The sequence below is a fragment of the Gadus morhua genome, chromosome 13 (assembly GCF_902167405.1).
Source record: "Gadus morhua chromosome 13, gadMor3.0, whole genome shotgun sequence".
NCBI lineage: Eukaryota > Metazoa > Chordata > Actinopteri > Gadiformes > Gadidae > Gadus > Gadus morhua.
In genome coordinates this window covers 25901812-25924727 of record NC_044060.1, presented here as the reverse complement: position 1 = coordinate 25924727, position 22916 = coordinate 25901812, and the positions used below count along the sequence as shown (strand labels likewise).

The following is a 22916-nucleotide window of genomic DNA, read 5'->3' as shown; positions in this document are numbered from 1 at the left end:
TAAAATTTCTTTATTAACTTTCTTATAATCAACATCGATACTTGAAGCAGGGATATTGAGCAGAGATGCTGAGCCAGCCTCCGACATGATAACTGATCCTGGTTCATCTTCATAATGCCTTAAAATGAAGAACCATTTCATTTTGTTCTCTCCACTCGCATGATGTATTATGGCACGGTGTAGGAACACACAGACAGGGAGATGTGGATGGAGGGGTGGGGGGGACAGTTAAAACCCAATAGAACCCAACTCCCATACAAATCCCCTCCTCAGCACAAAAAGATCGTCATTATTTTCACAGCTTTCGCTCATTTATCCCAGACCTTTCATTATACACATTCATCAATCTGTCAACCTACCATGTCCCTTTTGATCAACTATTCACTACCCATCTCTCAAACTAACCTTCTGCTTCTCCTCGCGAGGCCCAATAGTAAGACTTTAAGTCTATGCATCTCCTGGGTACAGGTGACACATTTAAAAATAATTATCGGATCAACAATAGTCAATTAGGACCAGAATGGTCCATTGCTGACTGGATTTTGGAGTTGTATTAGTGACAGGCTTGCGTTAATAAAAAGAGCCAACAAAACCTTGCATTGATATAAGAACTCTACTGTGCTCAACACAGCTGGTCTACAATGTGTTTCAAGAATGTTCAATCCGCTGACGCAATCAAGACTGCCATGCTTTTAAATAAGAGTCAATGTTTGGGTCAATATTAACACTGCTGGCTCCATGGTCAATTTTTGTTTAAGTGCCTCAAAAGGAAGTTTACGTTGCATCTACCAAATGTTTAATCGAACCGACGTTCCTCACAGTCTTTTCCATTTCTTGGCAACCCGCACTGTGGCACTTCCTTGTCTCAACAGTGGTAGCACACTTTTAAAAAGGCAATCGACAGCAAACCACAAGCTGGCTTGCCACCCCTCTATCCGATCAGGACCGAGCTTCTATCCTTATTGGCAAATCCATCAAGACAATTAAACTGGACAAACACCTACATTTACCCCTAAACTAATTCAACTAGCACGTTGGAATTTGAAGCATTTGCGGAAACGACCATAACAGAAATAAGCAAGGAGTGGAATGTGCAATGCAAGATACAAGCACAGATGGAGCGATGAAAAGAACAGCAAAGCAATGACCCAATGATTCAATTGGTTGTAGTAATAGGTATGCCATGAATATTAAATAACCAATCCCTCCCAAATTTAGCTGCTCACAGAGATAATGAAAAATAAGCATTTAACAAGAAACAAATGAGGTGCATCTTTTTGAGAACACACCAAGAAGGCCAAAGATATGAGGCACGACTGACGCCTCAAGACTGTTGAAAGGGTTCTCGACAGATCTGCCAGTTGATGCAGCTGGTCGAGACATTAACAAACTTTGTTTTGCATGAATTCACGTTTGGACACGATAGAACATGAAGTATTTGACCAGAGGAATGGAAGGGAGAGAGTCCCAGTAAAGAAGCCCAGATATACAAACACAAAAACCAAGGGGAATGTTACAGCATTTAAAAGAAAAAGTAAATGACATATCTGAGAGTTTAATGTTGAACCGGCTCACTGTCTCCCAATGGCATTATTAGTCACAAAGTGGGAATGGAATTAGTTAAAGTTAGAGTGGGGACAGCGACAGTACCCAAGGCTGCATTAGGGTCAGCTTTATGGTATGTTTTCATGGTATGTTTTTCCTTTGCCTAAAACAATAGCTTGTGAAATAACGTCAAAACTTTTTATCATTAATTCTATGATCATAAGGTGCTGGTTGCCCTATTATGGACACAATGGATTTTCTACATATGTCCAATCGGTACATTTAAAACAAGATCACAACAAGAAGGATGTCGTCAGCGTAGGTCAAGAAGTTATCAGGTTTGTGAGTGTGGCACATTACTTTGAGTTTGGTTGAATAATTTGAAGGATTTAATTCTGTCTATCATCATGACTTCTTCCTCTAAAGATTGAATTAAGCATGAACGATACTGAGCAGAATACACCACTGAGTCCTAGGATATACATTTGGAATGTTCCCACAAAAAAATATATAATAAGAATACTGTGAAAAAGGTGTAAACAAGACAACTTTGAATATGGCAACAGAATGCGTGCTTTGGTTGATGAAATACTGTCACCGACTCAGAAAGAAGAAATTAAAGCTAAGAAAAAAAAAAAAAATTCATCCACTGTAAAAAAGTGTGATCTTGGTCATAATTGGAAAAGAAAATAGACGTAACAAAAGAAAGAAAAAGCATATTTTCTTCTAAAGTTTAAGTCCTTTGGGATTCGTTCAGCGCTGACTGAGGAGGGGTAAGGGGCTGGTTAAGAAAATAATAATAAATCAGGAATGTTGCTAGGCAGGCTTGGGGAAGAACTCTGTCATTGAGTTTGGCATTGACTAGTCCTGCCCACCGCCCAGCCAATGGAAAGTCCTGAATTGTAGTGGGTTTGATGGAGGATGGTGGGGGGGGGAGAGAGAGGGACGGACGAAACCCTTAAATGGCAATTTTGGACATCTGCTCTTCAAGTTGGATGATTCTCTTTTCCTGACTGCTCACCAGCTCCTTGAGGGATTTAATCTCGTTCAAGATCTCATCCAGCTTGACATCACCCTTCTGCGAAGAGAGTAGGGGGGGGGGGGGGGGGATTAAAAAAAAAAGAAAACAAAAAAGAACAGAAAATCAGTTTGGGCACATTCATTTGCAGAAGAAGCATGGCCGATGCATTTCCAGTCAGTTTAACTCTGGTTCTGCTGTAGGCTCTAAACAGTTAACAGACCGTTGAGGAGCAGGCTGTGATTACAGAGAGAGAGAGGCGGGGGGGCAGGGCGGGGTCTTAGGGAGGAGGTTGTGGGCACTCAGAGATGTGCTTTACCAACATCTACAAAACCTCTGCCCTGCCCCCTAAAGCGTATATGCCCATGGACGAAGACGCAGCGGCACAGTGTCGGGGGCCAATAGCAGGGCTCCATTTAGTGTACAGAAGCAAGATGGCCCAACGCCCAGAGAGAGAGAAAATGTTAAATACGACACAGCTTTGTTATTTTAAACAGTGGAAACTAAATTCAAAACACACTGGGATAATGTAGAAAAGACACACAACCAGACACTGAAACACACACCCTGACACTGAAACACCCACTCAGACATATACAACTCACTATGGAGGCAGTGGGGCTTGCAGTCTTGGTTGCGGGTCCCGTCTTCTCCGTGTTCTTTGCCTTGTTGTCCAGAATGTTCTTCTTGACCACTTTGAGGTCTCGGTTCTTGCCGGGGACATAGCCGTTCTTCAGGGAGACGAGGATGGGGTCTCCATTCTTGCCCTCGAACCAGTCCTCTGCCTCCAGAGCCGGGTCCGGCCCCGCCGTGTCGGGGTACAGGTCGTCCTGGAACAGGTCAGACTGTGGAAGGGGGAACGTTAAGGACCACAGAGTATGGTAGAGAGAATGCTCATCATGTTGGCCTTTCCTTTTCTATAATGACACTTGGCTGTTTTCCATGCTAAACTAGTGTGTTGTTGGGCTGGAGAAGCTAGAGACCAGCAGGGGGAACTTCCTGTTCATACGATTGGAGCTGAACACACCTTCCTGGGCACCGTCATGATGATGGGCTCGCACTTCCTCTCCTGCAGCTTGTAAAAGCTGGAAACAAAAGAACACACACATCATCATCCACTACTACAAACATCATCCACTACTACACCCACACCCTCCACACCCATCATCCACTTTTCACACATCCACACACACCCATCATCCACTACTACTCACATCCACACACACCCATCCTCCACTACACACACATTATCCATTACTACACACAGGCTGTTGAATTTCGGGAGCTAAGTATAAGGCAAATAGTCAACAAAAAAAAGAATACTAATTGTAACCCATATGGAATATAGGGCTACTAAACCCTTTATTATTTAAAGATGCAATTACATGAGCTCTCCAGTAGGGAGCGCTCAACATAATTCCAGTAGCAGGACAATTACACGTGAGCAGCCGTTTCCAGGGGGTCACCTTGGACCGTTACACTGGACAGACGGCAGGTATTAGGCACAACAGAGAATCTCCCAGTATAAAACAGACAGCCGTGCGAAGAAGAAGGGGTTCGGTGTTGATGCTGAAAGTTAGGCCTGTTTATAGCAGAGTTTCCGTTGTCCGGTTATTACCGGTCATTGACCGGAAGAAAATGAGGACCAAAAATTCTAAATGTCCCCGGTCAGAATGACCAATGGAAATAATTCTCTGCACAATTTGAATTGTGTTTAAATATGCTACAGTGGTCATTTGTTTAGCCAATTCATGTTAAAAAATGAGGATTTGGATTGACCCGACCCGGCCCACCGATATTTTCCACCACTATCCTTGAGCCGGGTCAGCCTTCGATCGAGCGTTTGTGTTTTTTTGTTTTTGTTATCATTGCTTTATTGGCCTAATCTGAGGAGAAATCTATGCCATAAACAGAAATATTATAGGCCTTTATTACACGGGCCTTCTCGATGCCGTGGAACGCTCCGTTCACTTGCATGGGTAGTAGTCCGGTAACTTGTCAACCCCAGCGTCTTCGGTTGCTAAGCGACGTCAACGTACGGACTATTTCACTGCTGATCAACAATGCTGGTACCGAATAAATTGTAAAAAGACACACCATGTGAAGTTATTTTCCAAATATGATTTGAAAAGCTTTGGAAGTTTATTTACAACACTATTTACATGGTTTCGGAGTAGTACACTTTGAAATTTTAATACAGTTCAGCGAGAAAGGCGACGAAGAATAAAAAGGGGGCGTTCCAGTCTGCGTAAACGGGAACCCCCACCACACGAGAACGCCCATTTGTGTCTGCAGTGGGACGATATTGGATGGTTTGGATACGGCGTGGCCAGCCGTGAACACCACCATAGACGATTGTGAAGATCCATTCATTACAGATAAAACAACAAATAGATACACACTAACCTACCTGGGTAGTAGTATGAGAAACTGAAACACACACATCCGGATATCCCCCCCTGAACTAGACATTCCTTGACCGAACAACACCTTTCCCAAGGAGTACTGTAGCTGGGGAATCCAGCTGCAAAGGACTTATTCTTTTGAATTTGTTTGTTATTTTCAAAAGCTTTATTTTGTATCAAATGTCAATGTTTTATGATGAAAGGCATTAAAATTGCTCATCTATTCAACCAACAACAACTCGCTTCGTGAGTCATTAGTGTTTAACTTTTTAAGAACCTGGACTGATGCTAGCATCCTATCTGCCCATTCCGGCTAAGACCACGGGTGCTACATAATCAAATGTTAAATTAATATTAAAATGTTTATTCTTTCATATTTTGTAAATGTGTTTGGCTAACGTAAGCGAATCTCGGCCCACGTAAAAACTAAATGCTTTTGTCACCCTAAGCCTGTGAAAAATTTAGTTTTTCTGCACGTTATGAATTATTTACATCAGCCGCGATGCGAATATGTGGCAAATTCATATAATTGTGCTGGTGAATTGCTCATACAAATGGCAGCCGGAACCAGGATGCTCAACACAACTCAGGAAACTGATAAATAGACAGTTACCTCTGCCATGTCCTAAAGTGTCCAACATGACTGTGACAGAGATACCTGAATGGGATTGGTTTAACAGATGTATTCACTGGGGAGATGGTAAATAAACTTCCTTGGTGCATTGAAGTTAATAGGACCCAACAAGATGAGTCTTGAGTCAGTGCTGTCCATCACCACGCAGCTAATTATATAATAATAAAGTCAATAGGCAGCGTTAAAGTGGAAAGGAAGCAATCAAATAAAACAGATGTCTATAGCACTAAATATTTAAATATACCATAAATACAAATAAAGTCGGAAATATGACCCGTTATTCAGAATAAAGCACAAACAAGTTGTATTAATTATAATGTTTACAGCCAGTGCGCCACTGTCACACTAAATTTGTACCGGCTGCCAAATTTGTACCGGGCGCGTCATCAATACGTAGTCTATTCCAAACCTGCCCGGCAACAGATGATCGCGTCGTCCGTTGCCTGGCAACGGACTATCGCGTCGAATGACGTGAAAGGTTCAAGAACATTCGCGAACCTTCTATCTAGCGATCCGTTATTGTGCTATTTCGTCCTTGACCTGCTTTAAACACTCAGTTTACTTGCTAAATTTGATTAAACAATGAAATACAATACAAATATAAAGTAAAAACAAGTGTTATCTAGCGATCCGTTTTCTGTATTATGTTATTTCGTCTTTGGCAACATGAGCACGAATGTTTTTTGAAACTCGCTTTAAACACTCAGTTTACTAGATACATTTCATAAAAAAATTAAATACAATACAAATATAAAGTAAAAACAAGTGTTATCTAGCGATCCGTTAACTGTCTTATGTAATTTCGTCTTTGGCAACATGAGCGCGAATGTTTTTTGAAACCTGCCCGGCAACAAACGACGCGATCATCTGTTGCAGGCAGGTTTGGAATGGATACGTATGGATGACACGCCCGGTACAAATTTGGCAGCCGGTACAAATTTAGGCCGTTTCTCAATTCCTAGCACGCGTACTACGGACTCGATGACTTGCAAGCACGTACTTGACAAGTCTGTACTTCAAGCACATACTTGCGAGCACGCGAGTACGTACCTGCGATTGAAACAGCAGCGGACTCGATGACGTCACCACCTCTGCTCGTCCGTTAACTTTGCTACGGCCTCATTTAGGCATATACTACTGAACAATATAAACAAATGATATAAAACAAAATCCCAGCCTCTTTCATTTTCAAATAGTATGTAAATATTCTGAATGAATAAAAATTGAAAAGATATGCGTGTCCTGTCATGTGTATAAGCTATACACACACGATTTTATATATATTTATATATTATCTTATATTATTATTATTATTATTATTATAATATATAAATATATATATAAGTTAAGAGTAACTTAAGCTACAGTTGTGCGTCTTCTCCATATTGTCCGCCATCGTACTGCTGCGAGTGCGAAATGCATCCTGGGATTTATAGCGATTGCAAGCACACACGAGCCACCTCCGATGCATGCTCGGTGAAACAGCGAGATCGAGCACGCATCAAGAACACTTCCGGGTTTTACGACAGTACTCGTACTTGATGCGTGCTTCGAATTGGAACACTGCTCGGGCAACGACTGATGACGTTTCACGAGTCCACGAGCACACGAGCACGCACAAGTACGCGAATTGAGAAACGGCCTTAAGGCCGATTTATGCTCAGTTACGTAAGCGTAAGCGCAAGCGCAAGAGGCCCTTGCGCGCCCTTGCGCACCCCTTGCGCGACTTCTCACGTCTTGCGTGCGTCGGGCGATTTTTCTAGACTTGCGTCATTCTTTACGTAAGCTTTTACGCGAGCCGCGCAGCCTGCAAGGCTCTGATTGGTCTGCTGTTCTGGTTACTACTTCCTGTCTGGAGTATCACATTTTCTGTTTTCATACCGCCATTTTTAAAAGCCAGAAGGCAAGGACGACCCGGCAGGCTCATATACAAAAGCATTAACGTGAAGTGAAGTTAACTTTGCTGCCAACACATTATGTCGTTTTAAAATGTAGAGAGATATGCACATTTATACAACCCCAATGATCAACAACTTCATCACCCCTGTTCCTCTGTCTGTTGCCATCATTCACTGTGTATGGGGAGAACACGATCTGGCACATAAACAAACCAACGACTCCCACAGACAAAGACGTCATTCTCGAGGTCGTCTTCAACGAAAAACTTTACTCCACATATTACTCCACCTACTGTTCTGGCGGTAAATTGCTTGGCAACACGCGCAACCTAACAGGGAGCATGAATTGCTTTGAGTAAATTTTGCGCAACAACGTAACACCAACGCTGAAGCATGCAGCCGCCTTTAGTGTGACACCCCAGGCCCCCAGGATAGGCGCATATACTTCCGCAATCCACCAGTGCTCAGAGGCCAAGCCTGGTATTGCAGCTGTTTAAGCTGGCTGTGGACGGGGGTCCGTCATTTCATGTGGCCCAGAAGTAGATACCTGCGCCACTGAGCAGTTTGTATAGGAATGAATGGGCGGCCATTTTCCAGTCTGTGGTCCATCCTTTATTATGTCCATGGTGACACCGCCATCTCTGTTTTCAGAATACGATGACGTCACGAGAATGGTTGGTAACATTCTATGTTGTTTACATAGCGGCTCATAGCCTCACTGGTAGCTTACTGCCTCAACAAAATAGATATATATTGCACATTATATATATATATATATATATATATATATATATATATATATATATATATGGAGGAGATAATGTGGAGGAGATAATGACTGACATCTCCCGGCTCTGCCCGTCCACAGGATGTTGTTTACAGCTATGAAAAGTAGTACACGTGTGCAGCAGCTGGGCTACCACGCTGCCTTACAGTTCGTTCATTTCATGATACAAGTAATTGTCGTGCCATTTGGGTGTGCACATGAATTTGCGAAAATAGCGCAACCGACAGTGTTTGCAAATGGATTATTTCCGATAACAAAGGATTATTTTGGCGATGGATTAGAAATTATCAAGAGCATGGAGCGAGCGAGTCTGCAAACAAGACATTCTTCAAACAGTGAGTGTACTCATTTCTCTGTTTCTCTAGTAGTAGAAGCTAAGTTTAGCTCTCGTTACTCTTCCTGGCAAGCACGTTTCTGCGCTCTTTCTCTGCGCATAAGAGCAGTTCCCCGGTCCGATTTGACAGGTGTCTCCGGGACTATAGCCGTGTAGTCCTGGATATTTAATTATATATATTTAATATATACGTGTCTCCAGGACTATAGCCACTAAAATTAAAAATTGTTGGCACAGCATCTGGCTTCAGGCGATTGGTGGGACGAAATCTCCCATTTTCAGCAAAAAATCCCTCTTCAATGTAATCAGCCTCTATAATAAAGTGGTCGCTACATATTCTCTTCCCTGGTCCCATTGGGGGGCTGAGGCGTTTCAATGCAGCTAACTATCTTCGGAGCAGTTTAGGCTTCTTGACAGGAATGACATGGAAATTAACTATTTTACCGCTCTCTTTTACCCGATAATATTCGTTTGAACAGCCAGGGGCAACACAAAATGACCCCCCTGTTCTTCCAAGATTTGACATGTTTATTTGAAAGCGCTAACCATTCTGATGACGTAGCGCCTGGATTTTTAAAACATGGCCGTGCCCTAGTTGCGAAAGTCGTTGTCATCAACATGTCATTTTCCAGTGAAACTACTTGAATTTCAGGTTTAATGAAAATCCATGTATTTTCAAAAATGAAAAAGCAACCAAAAAATGGTCACAGTTCTCATTGCTTAATTTCTACTTTAATGGATTGCCCTTTTGTAAATTGTGCTTATTATTAACTTGGCAAGAAAGACTGGTTTATTGGACAGAGCTTTTAATAGAAGCTTTGGCAATCCATAAGCCTGTGTATGCAGAGTATAGGTACATTGTTAATATATATAAAATATATCATACATAATACAACTTCAATATTAAAAATAATAAGGAACACAATTTGAATGGAATTATAGAGGAAGATTGACAGCTTTATACTACACAGCCATCGTCCACTACTACACAGCCATCGTCCACTAGTACACACCCATTATCCACTACTATACACCCATCATCCACTACTACACACATCCAAACACACCCATCATACACCCACTACACACACTCCCAGCTAAAGGATGGATTAACACTGCCTCCTGCTGATGAAGTCAAGTCAATCCCTATAGCCCTTCAGCCCCTCTCCTGGACTTGGGGTGCAGAACAGAAGTGTCTTACCGGGCGATCTCACACTTGTTGACATCTAGGCCCCTCTTTGACATGTAGCCCATCCCTCTCTGGGGCTCCTTGGTGGTGTAGGTGCTGAGGTAGTGGACAAAGGGCGCCTCGTCTGTGATCTCAAAGTAGCGGATGCTGCTGTCGCCCTGTTAAAACACAATCCACTCATTGGTGACCACTGGGTCCACTGCTGGAAATACAAAAAGGACCACAGCATCATTCGCTTCTGGGGCGTGTTGCGTCCGTGTTCCTCGGTCAGGTACCTTTCCACAGAGGTAAACCACGTTGGTGTCGGGGTCATAGAAGGGCAGAAGGACTCCGTTGCTGGTGTCCATCTCGTGCACGGAGATGGGCTCGTCCATGCTTTCCTACAAACACAGGAACGACATTAACTATTACGTTTTGAATCTTGTTCACTACTGCAAGATTTAATAAAGCATAACTGACAGTGGAAATAAAATGGGGGTAATAGAGTCATCTAGTTAACAATAGAGCGCAACAGTGTGGTTCCCGAAGTAAATATCCCATTCATTTTCACTATGGAGGTATTGATTAAAAGCCATAATGTCGTAACCATCCAAAGTGTACTTACCACCAAGGCTCTACACAAACCACACACATAGGTTTTTCTTTAGAACATTTATTAGCGTGCAGAAATTGCACACCAACAGCACCAACTTAGTAAAGCAAAATTAAGACAAATAAATAGACAAGATTACATTTAGGCTACACAAAACAGCACCAATTTCGGCTTCCACCGTACCAGGGGTTATTGGGCTGGGTGCGATTTATATAGAAATCGGGACAGCGAGAATGCATAGTGGACTCGATGTGTTTCACAACAGCATCGCGTTTCAGGTTAGGGTTCCCCGTTATAAACAGAGAGGAGCCTGCCATTGCCAATGGGGCTTCCTTACAAAATGTACAGAACATTTTCATGTTCTTAGCATCATAAACTAACCACCCGAAATCCTTCAACCAGTCGGGGGTTGAATTTGTAGACTTTATCGACTAAGGTAACAGCATCAACTTTCTCCACGCAGTCTATTCATAATATTGTAATGACCACGGAAGAGGCAGTGAATGAAGTATTGATTAGACAGCGATTTAGATACCTAATAAACCGTTTGAACGCCCAAGACTGGTAACCATAGCAACGTAGGTAAACAAACCCCGCTAAACCTTCCCGTAGCGCTCCCCGTGCTACGGCCATCCGGAGGCGCACAGAGCTTTTGGCAGTGATATAATATATACAATACAATTATATTATATTATATACTATTCTCTATAGAGCTCGGGGAGTCGCAAACTGCAACAATCACTTTCTCCTCCATGCTGCGGTTCACCCCGGACTGCACTGCAGGGAACGGTTGGCCGGTTGAAAACTGATTGGCTGTTACGTTACGCACGTCACTCAGTGGCCACGCTGTTGAACGCTGATTGGCTGTCATCACGCGAATGTCGTGGCAAAGTTTAAATATTTCAACTCGAGCAAAAGTGGCGTGCTGAAAATCCACCTGAAATCCACGTGAACGCGCTCGCCCGTGCCGTGTCGCGCTGCAAATGGTATCGCTGCTTTGGATGGAATCGTTTCGCCCCTTCACGTATGGTGTGAACGCACAATATAGTGCGCTGTGGAGAAGTCACTCGCAGGCATGCTCCTGTTCTGTTTTTCTCGTTCGCACGCCGAAATATTCACTTGCAAATGCGAGTGAAATGGGCGCACTGTAGAGCCCTGCTTACCACGCAACTAGGGGTGTAACGGTACACGTATTTGAACCGAACCGTCACGGTACAGGCACTTCGGTGCGGTTACAGAGGTGTACCACGGTGCGTAAATGTGTAGTACATAGCGTTAATATGGCGAATGTAAAGGCTTGTTTTGCGTTGCGGAACTTAAAACTTGAAGTCGGAGTTCCCCCCGGACCGTTTAGCCTTATTAGGCTCGGCTCGCACGTGGGCAAACTCCGCGTAGTAGCAGTAGCAGAGCGCGATCGCGACTGTGTGTGGATTGATGTCTACTAGCGAACTGAGAGCGAACTGCATGGCGAGCGACAACAGAAAACCGGAGCTTGAAGATGCCCCCCTGTCATTTAAATCCCAAGTGTGGGAGAACTTTGGATTCCAGGTTAATTATCACAATGGGGAAAGACGAGTGGACAAGTCGAAAGCTGTGTGCAGACATTGTTCAACAGCGATCGTCTATGCAAATCGAAACAGATCGAACATGCACAAAATTTTCGCCCCCCGGTACAATTTTAACGTGACAGCACCATCCAGGTGTTACTGTCACCGCTGCAAAATGAAAAAAAGTTGTTCAAACCGTTCAAACCCAGCTCCCTACACTATTTAATCAACCCCTACACCTGTCTGGGAATTCAGAACGGGCAAATGCCATCACCAGGTCTATTGGTGTTTTCATTGCCTCTGACTCACGAGAGGCAATGAAAACACCAATAGATTAAAATACATAAGCTGTAATTGGGTGTCAAGCAACTATGTTGCGAGACAACCTATTGTTATTGTACGAATTCCTATTATTGGGTGTCAAGCAACTATGTTGCGAGACAACCTATTGTTTTCGTACGAATTCTTATTATTATTATTATTATTATTATTATTATGCTGCCATTGGAGTCAATGGCAGCCCATAGAACCGCTTGGTGAAAAGTTGTGAAATTTGGCACACTGGTTCAGGACAGCCCCATTAGCTTATTGAGCCAATCTCAGGTCGCTAGCCCAACAGCTCTAGCGCCACCAACAGGTCAAAGTTGGACATGCATTAATGTTCATAACTTTCGACCTATTTGACCAATATTCACAAACCAGGTATCATTGGATTTCTTGAACCAAGCCCAGTTCAACAAACCCTATGACGTCATTGCGCCATGACGTATATTTCCGCCATCTTGGTTTATGTCAAAAACCTTCAAAGTGCTACCTATATCACAAATCTTGTCCAATCATCTCGAAACTTGGCACACATGATCATCCGGCGATGCTTGATGCAAAACATATGATGGACCTTTCAAATTCAAAACCGTTTGCCCGCTAGAGCCAATCAAATTTGGCGGCGAAGCCGCCAAACCGGATGTAAGCCCATATCTCAGCAGCCCTTTGACATATCATAACCAACCTTGGTACCTAGACCCATGACCCCATAAAGATTACACTGAATGAATTTGGTGACATTTGACCTCTAGGGGGCGCTGTTATTATGGTCGATGTGTTTTGACTCCTCTCTCTTCACATGAGTCCATTTAAAACTTATTTTCAATGTCTGGTGATACTATTAGACCTCCCCGTGTAGCTAGTATATTATTTCTTGCAGAAATATCCGCGACAGCCAATGATATTCGACCGTGAAGCCGCCAAACCGGAAACACGCCAATATCTCAGCAGCTCTTTGACATATCATAACCAAACTTGATATGTAGACCCATAACATCATCATGGGGACACTCAATGAATTTGGTGACCATTGACCTCTAGGGGGCGCTATAATTAATGAAGACGTGTTTTAACTCCTCTCTCTTCACATGAGTACATTTCAAACTTATTTCTAATGTCTGAGGATACTGCCAGACCTCCTTATATAGCTTATAAATTATTTCTCATTGTAACATCAGAACTTGGCCGCCATGTTGAAAGTTGTCAAAATTAGTTGTAAATTCCCACAGGCCACAAATTATGTCCAATCTTCATGAAACTTTGCATATATGATCTTCCGACCAAGCTGAACAAATGTATAAAACAGCTTTCTCAAATTCAAAACCGTTTGGCCGTGACAGCCAATCAAACTTGACGTTGCTCATTAATGGGTAGACACTGCACTCGTGTGGCGCTCATTAATGGGCAGACACTGCACTCGTGTGGCGTCAAGCGGTACTTAATGTATAATGCAACAATGACTAAATTTACCATTCCGCCCACCTACTATATAAACTGCAATTCCCTCTTGATTAGATGCTTCACAAACCACCTCCAGAACGGATGCTTGTTTACATTGTGTCTCTTTTAGAGATATTGTTCCGAATACCCCTATGTATTTGTGACATTTGTTCTGTCAGGCAGACTGTATTGCGCCCTTACCTCTAGGTGGGGTCCTTTTCCCATTTACTCATCCCACCGGCTGTCGGTATTGCCGATTTCCGAGGCGGTCGTCATGTAGCCCCCTGGCCGATTGCGTCCATCCGGCAGAATTAGCCTACCGAGTTCGATTATGCTTGACACCCACATTGCTGCTCGCAGCTATATTTATTATTATTATACTGCCATTGGAGTCAATGGCAGCCCATAGAACCGCTTGGCGAAAAGTTGTAAAATTTGGCACAATGGTTCAGGACAGCCCCATTAGCCCATTAAGCCAATCTCAGGTCGCTAGCCCAACAGCTCTAGCGCCACCAACAGGTCAAAGTTGGACATGCATTCATGTTCATAACTTTCGACTTATTCGACCAATATTCACAAACCAGGTATCATTGGATTCCTTGAACCAAGCCCAGTTCAACAAACCCTATGACGTCATTGCGCCATGACGTATGTTTCCGCCATCTTGGTTTATGTCAAAAACCTTCAAAGTGCTACTTCTATCACAAATCTTGTCCAATCATCTCGAAACTTGGCACAAATGATCTTCTGGCCATGCTTGATGCAAAACATCTGATAGACCTTTCAACTTCAAAACCGTTTGCCCGCTAGAGCCAATCAAATTTGGCAGCCAAGCCGCCAAACCGGATGTAAGCCCATATCTCAGCAGCCCTTGGACATATCATAACCAACCTTGGTACATAGACCCATGACCCCATAAAGGTTACACTGGATGAATTTGGTGACCTTTGACCGCTAGGTGGCGCTGTTATTAATGTCGATGTGTTTTGACTCCTTTCTCTTCACATGAGTACATTTAAAACTTATTTTCAATGTCTAGTGATACTATTAGACCTCCCCGTATAGCTAGTATATTATTTCTTGCAGAAATATCCTCGACAGCCAATGATATTCAACCGCGAATCCGCCAAACCGGAAACACGCCAATATCTAAGCATCCCTTTGACATATCATAACCAAACTTGCTACATAGACCCATAACATCATCTTGGGGACACTTAATGAATTTGGTGACCATTGACCTCTAGGGGGCGCTATAATTAATGAAGACGTGTTTTAACTCCTCTCTCTTCACATGAGTACGTTTCAAACTTATTTTTAATGTCTGAGGATACTGCCAGACCTCCTTATATAGCTTTAAAATTATTTCTCATTGCAACATCAGAACTTGGCCGCCATGTTGAAAGTTGTCAAAATCAGTTGTAAATTTCCACAGGCCACATATTATGTCCAATCTTCATGAAATTTGGCATATATGATCTTCCGACCAAGCTGAACAAGTGTATTAAACAGCTTTCTCAAATTCAAAACGTTTGGCCGTGACAGCCAATCAAACTTGACGGCGCTCATTAATGGGTAGACACTGCACTCGTGTGGCGACAAGCGGTACTTAATGTATAATGCAACAATGGCCATATTCACCATTCCGCCCACCTACAATATAAACTGCAATTCCCACTGGATTAGATGCTTCACGAACAACCTCCAGAACGGATGCTTCTTTACATTGTGTCTCTTTTAGGGGTATTGTTCCGAATACCCCTACGTATTTGTGACATTTGTTCTGTCAGGCAGACTGCATTGCGCCCTTACCTCTAGGTGGGGTCCTTTTCCCATTTACTCATCCCACCGGCTGTCGGTATTGCCGATTTCCGAGGCGGTCGTCATGTAGCCCCCTGGCCGATTGCGTCCATCCGGCAGAATTAGCCTACCGAGTCCGATTATGCTTGACACCCACATTGCTGCTCGCAGCTATATTTTAAGTTAAGGCTGCAGTTGCACTTTTATTTAATGATTGATATTTATATTTATGAGAACTTCAGAGCTTTAGAGAGCTGCAGGAATATTTTCTTTAAACCCTTAAAGTTTACATACTCTTTGTTTACATACCAGCTTAAATAGCCTAGACTGAGCATTAACACTGGATTTTTCATTAATTTTATGTTAGGGTTATTGGAGAATTGCAGCAGTATTTTTTTTATATTTGTTACACATTTTATTTGTATGTTTCATACTGACAGCTAAAACTGTTGTGTTTAATTCTTTACTAATTAAGCTTATGTTCGTTCTGTCAAGCAATCAGTTTTTTCACCATGAACCGAACCGTCCTGTACCGTACCGTGACTTCAAAACCGAGGTACGTACGGAACCGTGACTGTTGTGTACCGTTACACCCCTACACGCAACGTTATATTGTGAAATGATGGTATAAGCTCTCCTAACTTGTAGCTTCCTGCAGTAGCTAAAAGTTAAAGACGTAAACATCTAGGTTTTAGAAAAACCTGTTTTATTTGAGATGTCTTTGAAACCACTACATTACACTACATTATAATCCTAAAGTGTGAAATGATGTCTTTGATTGGTGGAGTTGCAGTTACCAGGTATTTCCTGGTTTGTGGCGCAATTGTTTTCTGAAACTGCAAAATAGCACCAGGGAACGTTTGCGCCAGAACACGCCTCCTCCTTTGCCGAACCGCCCCTTGGGGCGCAAGATCATTCCCTAATTTACCGACACGTGGTGGAGGGAAAAGAACACTCTGCGCCAGTTGCGAACTAGCAACGACCCATGCGTCAGTGTAGAAAGTAAATTGCGCCGGATGCAAGATAGGGCCCAAAGTCGGCAGAGCAGAGAGCTCCGCCTCTTGGGAGACATCGGTGTTCATTGATTGGCTGGGTCTGGTGTGGAGGGGTGTGGCTGCCTACCGGGTTCCACAGGGCCAGTTGTCTCTCGCTCATTCGGCTGAAACCCGTTGTGAAGACATTCCCGTCAGACAGGAAAATGGCTCTCATTGGCCGAGCCCCTTCATGGGCCTTCTCCTTCTCCTACCAGGTTCAGGTAGAGAGGTGAAACAGTTAGAACAAGAATGTGGGCAGAAACAACAGAGACAGAATGTTTTGATTAGGGCTGCAATGATTAATGAATTAATCAATTAATTTAAAGTTATTATTTCTCTGTGTCATTTATCAAGTACAAATACCAAACATTTGCTACTTAATGCTTCAGAAATTCAAATATCTGGCTAATGAATCATTACAAAATGAATACATTTGTTTTTCTTGACTACTTAAGATGTCGCTTTTTTATTTTTATTTCATTTCATATTATTTATGACATTCTAGACTATTAGAACATATAATAAGATAAGAATAATGAACATAATAGTTAGTTGCAGCCTTGGTTTTGATATATCCTGTTTCTTGGTTTGTGTGATGGAGGGGGGAAAAGAGGTTGCTCTCACGGCGACGATGGTCTCCTTGCGGGGGTCGATGACGCGGATGGTCTTGTCCTTGCAGGCGGTGCAGATCAGGCTGCCGTTGCGGTTCCAGCAGGCACTGAAGATCACGTCTGGGTGCATGTCCTCCAGGGTGATCATGGCTTCCCCCGTGCTCACGTCCCAGACTATCACCTGGTTGTCGCAGCCTGGCCACACGCATAAACACTAAGGGACATTTCACTAAAGTATACAGTGTCTGCAGTGTATGGTACTACGATCATTGCTACATCTAGAATAACATTTAGGGCATGAAGCAGACGCTTTACCCAAAGCGATTTACAATAAGTACTTTTGTCAGAGGGAAGATAAACAATATATTGCTGTCTTTTCAGTAAGGATGTTCATAGAACCAAGTGCCAAGCACTAACAATCACCAGGTTAACCAATTCCTCTTATAAAACAACAATAGCTAGGATAAAATGCTACACAATGCTAAGTACTATTTATACGTACAAGGACGTACAACATACAATAAGTGCCAGATGTATAACATATAAGTGCATAAGAGGGGGGTAAGGGGGGAGGCTATGCAGAGTCTGAATAAGTGAGTCTTGAGTCTTGCGGAAGCTGTTGAGTGACTCTGCGGCCCTGACATCAGCAGGGAGCTTGTTCCACAACTGCAGTGCCAAAACAGAGAAGAGTTTTGTCTTGATGATCGACCTTTGCTTGCTGTTAGCATTGGCGGTATCAGGCGTCAAGCTGAGGTTGTTGAGCGGAGCACTTGAGCTGGGATGTGTAGTCTGACAAACGCTTAGAGGTAGGCAGGGGCATTTCCATTGACAGCCTTGAAGGGCCAGTACCATCATCTTGAATCTGATGCAAGCTACTACAGGGAGCCAGTGGAGATCACGGCCATGGTAGAATTTAGGTAGGTTACGAGGTGACGAGCACTTGGACAAGGAGCTGAGCTGCTTGCCTCATGACTAAGGCCCGGATCCTGCGGATGTTGTAGAGCAGGGATGCCAGGGTGACGGCCCGCGGGCCGTATCCGGCCCGACTGTATGTCACATCCGGCCCGCGGGTGATGAGGGGAGAATATATGTATTTTTTTAATTTTTATAAAAAAAAAAAAAAATTAAATACTTTTTTTTTTTCTTTTTTTTTTGGGAATCCGTCAGTTGGTATGTTACTGCTGCTGGTCTGTTACGAACGATTCAATAACTTTTCATCCCCCATTCTCCATTCCATTTCGAAACGTGTTTAGAAAACACGCTTGTTTCATTAAAATTGATTAATTTATTAAGGCCGCCACCAGGGGGCGCCCCCAAAACTTTTGCCGCCCCCAACGCATTTGCCGCCATAGGCGATCGCCTAGTTCACCTATGCAAGCCTTCAATAAATAAAATACAATTTATTAACAGTTTACACTTGTGTTATTTATCATTTATAAATGTAGGCTACTTGCATGGATAGGAAAATGTTACGTTTTTAGACGGGAGCCGTCTCCTGCTTTAGGCTATGTAATTGTAGGCCTCATTGTGAGGCTATTTTGGGGCCAATGCAATTTATTTTCGATCGGTAGGCCTTCAAGCATAATTTAAAATAGCCTACCTATCCATGTGTTGAGTCAGTCTTTGGCCTTTTCAGGCCTTTTCAGTCCGATAGTGTAATCCGGCCCCCTGAGATCTCACTTCAAAAAAATCTGGCCCCCTGACCAATTTCACCCTGGCATCCCTGTTGTAGAGGGTTAATCTGCAGGATCGGGCAATCACTAGATTAATCACTGGATCAATCACTGGAGTATAACTGATTGTCCGGTACCACACAGGATTTTCTCGCGGTTGGTGATGGAGACACTGCAATGACCTCGACAGTGACCAGTAAGCTCCACATGAGGGGAATATATTTCCTGACATAAGGAGGAGCTCAGTCTTGTTGATGTTAAGCTTCAGGTGCTGGGCAGTCGTCCAAGTGCTGAAGTCTGCCAGACATTCTGAGATGCGTATTGCAATTAGGGTGCTGTCAGAGGAGGGGAAAAAGAGGAATAGCTGAGTGTCGTCAGAGTAGCAGTGATAGGAATGACTCAGTCACCGCGAGGAGGGCTGTCTCAGTGGAGTGTGCGGTCTTGGAAGCCTGACTGATGAGGGTCAAGCAGCTTGTTTTGAGAGATATACAGAAGAAGACGACAGTTGGTTAGCGATGGCACGTTCCAGTGTTTTAGAAAGGAATTAAAGAAGAGACATCAGTCTGTAATTCTGGATGTCGGGGGTGTCAAGGGTCGGTTTCTTATGGAGCTCCTTGATTCTGGCAATCTTGGGAGGACGCTGGAACAAGTCCTGAAGTGAGTGGGAGAAGTTGATTAGGGCAGGGAGAAATGGCAGGATGTCGCTCGAGACGGCCTGGAGGAGTGAGGAGGGGATTGGGTCAAGGAAGCAGGGTGTGGCCTGGTTAGACGTAACTATTCTGTTGACATCTTTGACGGAGAGAGATTAAGTGGATAAAAACAGAGGTGGGGATAGGGGGAGGAGGATGATGGCAGGGGTAAGAGAGGAGCTGATGTCCTTCACCTCCTGGGTAAAGTAGGTAACAAAGTCAACAGCTGTGTGGGCAGAAGGAAGGGGAGGGGGGGAGGGAAGAGAACATGAAAAACTGTTTCCTGGGATTGGAGGTGGAGGAGTTGATTTTGGTCAGGTAGAAGGCAGATGTGGTTGTTGATACAATTGAGGAAGTCTGAGAAGAGGTGAAGGTAGTGAGAGAGCTCATTAGGACAGTCTGATCTCTTCCATTTCCCCTCAGCTGCCCGTAGCTCTGCCCTCCAAGCCCGCAGAGATTCGGACAGCCAAGGAAGGGGAAGAGCGGATCGCGCAAGTCTGGAGTTGAAGGGAAAGAGGGAGTCCAAAGAGGAGGAGAGAGAGGATAGCAGAGTGTCAGAAGCTTCCTTGGTGGACAGTAGAGAGAAAATCTAATAGTAACAGTCGCAGAAGGGACCTGGAGGACGGGAGATCAGCACAATGTAGAGCTTGATAGGAAGGGTGACAGTGACAGTGTGGAGTTCAAATGCATATCTGGTCAAGTGTTCCAGTGGAAGGACCAGGTCGGACTACTTTGGCGAGATGAGGAGTTGAGTCGCATTCCGCGCCATGATGGTCTTGGGGTTGGTGAGAACGAGTAGGTGGTTGAGAGGGCAGCTGGAGTAGCAGAATTCTCTGGAGCGATCCAAGTCTTTGTAAGGGCCAGGAAGTGGAGAGTCATGAGGGATGCGTAGGTCGAGATGCCTGAGTCACTTCGAGGTCAGTGCAGGTAGAGAGCCATGAGTAGCGCAGATTGGATGGATAGCAGCGTCGAGCAGAATATTTAGGGTGGCTGACGTCTTCTCCGGTTGGATATCCTGCCGAGGATTGAGGTACGGCACATAGCAGCAGCAGGATACCATGAAACAAACTTCTTCTAGACAAATGTTACATGTAACTGTATCTGGTGTAAATGGTGCTACAACCATTGCAGTTCGTGGTTCTATGAACATTCACCCACATGTACTTGCAGTGCATGGTACTATGGCCATTCACCCACATTTACTTGCCTAGTCATACACACTCTCTCAGTGCTATATTTTATGGACATAACGTAATGTAAGGTATAATTAATATATGGTGAACAGAGAAAAGCATCAAGAGACCAAGGGCTGGGAGGTTGATTTAGAGCACAACAAAGAGAAGCTTGGCTGACCAGCGCTGAGCAGGACGTTGCGTGCGGTGGGATGCCAGGAGATGATGCCCACCCTCTTGGAATGTCCCTTCAGGACCACCACCGGCTCCTCCAGTGCGGTTATCAGGCCATTCTCGGGTATCTGCCACACCTGGTGAACGACATAGCCCAGATCATGGGTCAGACAATACACTGGGAAGGGTGTAGCAACCCTAAAGCCACGTCAACCTTTGCCGCTGACTGAAGCAAAGTCAGTAAAAAAATTAAATAATTTATTAACTAATATATAATGAATGCAATAAATAATGTGATCATGTTGTGGCAGATCCTAGAGTCAAATTCAGTTGCAGGCAATATCCTCAAGGGGGCGGCAGCGATTTAAGAATAAAGTCTGCAAACATTTTAGAAACACACAAACACACACACACACACACACACACACACACACACACACACACACACACACACACACACACACACACACACACACACACCCACTAGTGATGAGTCGGTCACGAACGATTCGGTCAGAATGTACAAATCCCGAAGGTGAACGGTGAGAACTGATTCCCAAAACAAGAGAACTGATTCCTTTTTCTTTTTTTTAAACATATAACAAAAATATGGTCACGTAAATAAAATATACAAACGAACAGAGCTTCGTCTCCCCGACCTTATATTGATTGAGTCTAAAGCTAAGGCCACACTGCACGCGTTACTCGGGTTAAAAAACGCGCATAACGTGCCTAACTTGACGCTTGATCATTGTGTGTCACAAAAATGATTCAACGCGCCTAACGTGCCTGTGGCTGCGCTGGATTTAGGGTGTTTGGGTGCATGATAGAGTTTAGATCGGGTTAGATAAAATAATCTCCGTAATGAATAACAATAATCGGGTTAAATAACTTCACATGGTGTGTCTGGTGTGTTTCCAGCATTCGTAGTGTTGATCAGCAGAGATATAGTCCGCCAAGACGTTGAGGTTGCTAAGCAACCAGAGACGCTGTCCATGCAAGTGAATGGAGTGTTCCCTCTTCGTCATAACTATCAAACAAAACATCCTACACATTCACCGAGCGAACATTATGAAAGTAAGAATGCACATTTCCTCGCTAAAAATGTTTACATAAACGCTTGGCGTTAATGGCGTAACTAGGTTACTATTTCCACCCAGAATAAAGAAAGATGTCCGCCATATGGTTCTGTGCAAGCATCACTACTCTCTGCCAGTGACGTCGGGTCATGCTCCACGCTGGTTGGCTATCGTGGCTAAGCGTCACACGTAGGCGCGTCAAAAGTTAAATTTTTTAAACTTTGCTCGTTGGTGCGTTTACGTGCGTATGCTGCGTCTAACGCGCCGCTTTAACGCATGTAACGCATCTATGCGCCTACACCAATGGTTCCCTATGCAAAAATGCCGATTTTCAACGCTAACGTGCGTGCAGTGTGGCCTTACCTTAAAACGTTCTCATCGATTCAGCCAATGAGAGCAGGTAGCAATCGCGTTGCCATGGCCCATGGGTAAACAAATGATAAGGCACTAGCTGTGTTTTCGAAATCGTTCCCTATTCACTCACTCCCTATTGCCTATATAGTGTTCATGACATAGTGCACTACATTGGGAATGAACAAACGAGAATTCGGACACTACGATGCTGAACATTTCTAAACGTCATTTGCTTCAGTAAATGCGCCGGGTAATTATGTGACGCAGACAGATGCGCCCACATCATGTAAACAAACGGGCACTCATGAAGAAAGCTGGAGGTTGAATTGATGTTAAATGTTACATTTTCTTGATCAAGGTTGTTTTTATTAATTTTGAATGGTACATTTTCTATGTTAAATCCCAGATAAATTGTCGACATGTCTAAACGAAAGCCGGAGACTCCGTCATTAAAAGTATTCGTTTTCGCGGTTATTCAGCTTCTTCTCCTCCAGAAAAATACGACGCATTGCATTGTGGTATACGGGAGTAACATGTAGGGTACATCGTATGTACACTAACATTTTGGGTATTTTAAGTGCACTATATAGTGCATGAAATTAACCACTGAGAATTCG

The 22916-nt window shown here is 43.7% G+C and overlaps 1 protein-coding gene across 1 annotated transcript in view; it reads right to left on the bottom strand.

Moving 5' to 3' along the window:
• coro1ca (coronin, actin binding protein, 1Ca) overlaps positions 1-22916 on the bottom strand; it is a 105065-nt gene that overhangs the window by 6 nt on the left and 82143 nt on the right. The window contains exons 4-11 of the mRNA XM_030373617.1: positions 20874-21003; positions 17172-17353; positions 16636-16755; positions 10086-10190; positions 9823-9968; positions 3591-3648; positions 3169-3408; positions 1-2623 (exon numbers count right to left, since the gene is read on the bottom strand). The exon at positions 1-2623 is cut by the window's left edge and continues 6 nt beyond it. Of these exons, the coding sequence (XP_030229477.1) occupies positions 2504-2623; positions 3169-3408; positions 3591-3648; positions 9823-9968; positions 10086-10190; positions 16636-16755; positions 17172-17353; positions 20874-21003 (1101 nt within the window). The 3' untranslated portion in view covers positions 1-2503. The remainder of the gene's footprint in view (positions 2624-3168; positions 3409-3590; positions 3649-9822; positions 9969-10085; positions 10191-16635; positions 16756-17171; positions 17354-20873; positions 21004-22916) is intronic.